General features: G+C 37.3%; 1 protein-coding gene across 5 annotated transcripts in view; it reads left to right on the top strand.

Moving 5' to 3' along the window:
• ULK4 (unc-51 like kinase 4) overlaps positions 1–4,414 on the top strand; it is a 653,153-nt gene that overhangs the window by 3,800 nt on the left and 644,939 nt on the right. For all 5 annotated transcript variants that reach the window (XM_059390725.1, XM_059390726.1, XM_059390724.1 and 2 more), the window contains exon 2: positions 940–1,134. In XM_059390725.1, the coding sequence (XP_059246708.1) occupies positions 997–1,134 (138 nt within the window). In that variant the 5' untranslated portion in view covers positions 940–996. The remainder of the gene's footprint in view (positions 1–939; positions 1,135–4,414) is intronic.

Raw genomic sequence — 4,414 nt, 5'->3', positions numbered from 1 at the left:
GAAATTCTAAATAAGGAAATTCTAAATAAGGAAATTCTAAATAAGGAAATTCTAAATAAGGAAATTCTAAATAAAGAAATTCTAAATAAAGAAATTCTAAAAAATAAAATTGTAAATAAAATAAAACAAGACTATATCAATTCCTGTTCAGTCAGGAAAATTAGGACAAATTGGCCAAGAAAATGAACTCTCTTAACTGCTTATATCCTAGATGATGAAGTGGTTGGTTAAAAAAAAAATTTTTTTTTTTTTGTTTAAATTTAAAAAAGGAGTTAGTGAACTTTTTCTGTAAAGGGCTAGATAGGAGGTATTTAAAATGTGTGTAGGCCATTATTCTGTCACAGTTCTGCAATTGTAGCCTAAAAGGAGCCTTAGACAATCTACAAGTAAATGGGTGTGGCTTGGTTCCAGTTAAAACTTGATTTACAAACGGAGGCAGCAAGCTGAATGTGGGAAGAGGACCCTTTAGTTTAGTAACAGCTGACTTCAAATAGTATTTGGATTGACTCTTAGAATCTTTGTGGATTAGATGTAAATATCATTACATATAAAGCATTTTAACATACATTGTCTAATTTGTATCTCACAATTTGAGGTTTAGGTGGGTCATATATTGGCACATTCTATACAGATGTTGACACATTGTGCCTGCCTTTGTAACAAGAGCCTAAGAAAAGTATCAAGATACATTGACTGGTATCTCATTCATCCCTCTTTTTGTCATTTTCATCACTTTTGTTGAGATCTTGTTGAAGGAATTTGTGAATTTTTTTGTTTTCCCCTTAGCTTATTTTTTTCTTCACCCTACAAAGAGACACTAGTATCTAACATTTGTAGGTGAATTTTCTGAGTTTATTATTAGGTTTACATATTAAGTATCCTAGGCTAATTAAATATGTAACCAGCTTGCATTTATAAAGGTTTTTGTTTACCTTTTAGGAACTAGAGATGCCATTAGGCTGTTATTTTATCTAATGGTGAGAAGTCAGCCCAGAGATGGAAAACTTCATTCTGTATGAGGAGATTGGCCGAGGAAGCAACACCGTTGTTTATAAAGGGCGTCGGAAGGGAACAATCAATTTTGTAGCTATTCTTTGTACTGATAAGAACAAAAGGCCTGAAATAACCAATTGGGTAAGTAAGTCAAATATGTTTCCTTCCCCCTGGGAAAACACAGAGCTATTATCAAGGAGAGGTAATAGCATCAAACCAAAGCTATTGAACTCACTATAGCATATACCATATTTTCAGTCGGGATGGGTGACCTTCTATCTGTTTAGTGCCACCAAACCTGAATAATGACTAGTATACATACCTAGGTAATTACCAACTTTGTTATTTTTTTGGGAAGAGTCAGGGAAAATACACTCTATATTAGTATATTTACTTATACATTTAGTATGTGATTTATGAAGATTGCCAAAGGAAGGACAGTGGGTAAGAGTGAGTTGGGTTTAAAATTTATAGCCCAGGGTCCTGGACAAAATTTAGCCCCCCCCCCCCCCCATTGTGGTAAAATACACGTATCAAAAATGTACCATTTTGACCATTTTTAAGTGTATAGCTAGTGATATTCAGTACATTCATTATGCTGTATAACCAACACCATCCCTAGAACTCATTTTTTTTAAGTAAACTTTTTTTTTTTTTTTTAATAGTAGGCTCCATGCCCAGGGTGGAGCTCAGTGTGGGGCTTGAACTCATGACCCTGAGATCAAGACCTGAGCTGAGATTGAGTTGGATGCTTAACCAACTGAGCCATCCAGGTGCCCCTAAAAAGTTAAGTTCTTAAGAGCAGTTTGAGTCACAGCAAAAAGTGTAGTGATTTTCCACTTACTCCCTGTTGTCCTGCATGCATAGTCTTCTCCATTGTCCGCATCCCTGCCGAAGTGGCACATATATTACAATGGATGAATCCACATTGATACAGCATAATCATCTATACTTCATAGTTGACATTAGGGTGCACTTTTGGTGGTGTACATTCCATAGTGGTGGACAAATGTAATATGTATTATTACAGTATCATACTTACACTGCCCTGAAAATCTACTGTGCTCCACCTAGTCATCCCTCCACCTTCTCCCCAACCTTGGGCAACCACTGACCTTTTTATTAGGTCTATAGTTCTGCCTTTTCCAGAATGTAATATAGTTGGAATTGTATAGTGTATAGCCTTTTCAGACTGACATCTTTAACTTAGCAATGTTTTCTGTGTCTGTCTGTAGCTGACAGCTCATGTCTTTTGAGAAACCTCATATAGATGTACCAGTTTGTTCATCTATTGAAGGGCATCTTGATTGTTTGCAATTGTGAATAAAGCTGCTATAAACATCTGTATACAGGTTTTTGTGTGGACATGAGGTTTCAACTCTTTTGGGTAAATACCCAGAGTGTGATTGTTGGATGGTCCAGAACTCTCATCACCTAGCAAAACTGAAACTATACACCTTAAACAGTAATTCCTCATTTTTCCTTCCCCAGTCCCAGGCAACCACCATTCTACTTTGTCTTTGAATGGTACTTCATGTAAATGGAATCCTACCTCCTTTGTCTTTTATAACTTATTTCATTTAGTGTGGTGTCCTCAGGGTTCATTCATGTTGAAGCATGTGTAAGATTTTTTCATAAGACTGCAATATTCTACGGTATATATAGACCACATTTTGCTTATCCATTTACCTGTCTATGGACACTTGTGTTCTTCTACCTTTTGGCTATTGTGAAGAATACTGCTGTGAAAATAGGTGTATATATATGTCTTCAGGACATATTCTGCTTTCAGTCCTTTAGATATATACTCAGAAAATGGAATCCTATGTTTAACTTTTTTTTTTTAAGCAACTAACACACTTTTCCACAGAGGCTGTAGCATTTTACACTCCCAACAGTGTACAAGGAATTCCATTTCTCCACATCTTTGGTGGCAACACTTGTTACTCTTTGTTTTTGTTTTGAAGGTAGCTATTCTAAGGGGTGTAAGGAGGTGTTGGTTTCTCTAAGGAGTGTGGATAGTTGAGGGAAAACAGATGTATGGGACATGATACAGGTTTGTTTGTAGATTTGGTGCTGGGAACACAAGGAATTTCTCTTCTAATGAGGTTTTCTCTGAACTGAGAAGCTAAGTCCTCAATTGAGGGGGTGGTGGAAGGCATTCTAGGCAAGAGGAAAGCAGAAATGTGAATCCTCACTTGGCAGACAGACTGGCTGGGGCCACTTGAAATTGGAGATCCTGAACTGAAGCTGTATCAGTCAGTGTGGCTTGTGTCTGCCTCAGTTTCTTGTGTCTGTGCAGAGTGTGGACGTCTAAACTGAACTAGAATTGGAGTACTAGCATGAGTGAGCTGGAAAGTCAATAGGTAGTAGTCACGAGCTAGGATGTGTGCAAGATTTTGGAGACGTTACAGCTCTTGGTCAAAACCTAACAATGCAGTCCAATAGAAATACAATGGGGGCTACAGATCTAACTTTAAAGGTCATAGGATCCACATGGAAAGGACATTTTATTAATTAATCCAGCAAGAAGAATATATTATTTCAACAGATGGGTGGTTTGCGAGATTGAGAGTGCCGAGGTGAACCAGTATCTGGAAGAGTAGGTACTTTTACATATACTGAGTGATAGGCAGCGCGGGAGGCTGGGCTGTGGCCTGATTTCTGTTGGAATTTCCATACCTCCTTTACTTGTCATTAGGACCTCCCCCTTCCAGTGCCTGAATCAATGGAGATCCATTTAAACATGCTCACGCTGTGTCTTCCCCATTTTCTTCTGGTCCTGTATTAGTTTATTATAAGGTGCTCCTCAGATTCTCTTGGTCACTCTGATTTTTGTTTTTCTCCTCATCTGTCTTCTAAATTATGTGGATTCATTTCCCTTTCTTTGTGTTAGAATACGAGCCCACCCACTGTTCCTAAAGTGTACCACTTATCCATTTTTAAAACTGGGAGCTCTGTATTTCTGTAAATCAATGGGTCCATTAGCCTGTGTTGAGTCTGAGTGACAATAGAGAGAGAGAGAGAGAGAGAGTGTGTGTGTGTGTGTGTGTGTGTGTGTGTGTAAGGAGATCAGAGGACGAGGATTCAAAGCACTTGGATCACGAATTTGGAGTCTGGATGGTTTGTTAATAGAGCACATATTTTTATGGTTTTAGTTTCCATACTTCTAGGGATTTTGAAGGGAAAAAACAAAAATCCCTGAGGCAAGTTAGTATTTTTTTTAACTGACAGGTTCTTGCATCTTTGTTGAGTTTTCAATTCACTCTTGTTTTTGGTGCACAGGAATTCTCATGATATAATGGAAATGAACATTTTAAGATCAGTGGGCTCACTGTAATGATTCTTTTAATAATCCAAGTGAATTTACACTGGGACTCACTAAGGAGATATATATATATATATATATATATATATATAT

The sequence above is a fragment of the Mustela nigripes genome, chromosome 2 (genome assembly GCF_022355385.1).
Source record: "Mustela nigripes isolate SB6536 chromosome 2, MUSNIG.SB6536, whole genome shotgun sequence".
NCBI classification, from domain to species: domain Eukaryota; kingdom Metazoa; phylum Chordata; class Mammalia; order Carnivora; family Mustelidae; genus Mustela; species Mustela nigripes.
Note: the sequence above shows the minus strand (reverse complement) of the source record. Positions and strands in the feature narration are given on the sequence as shown.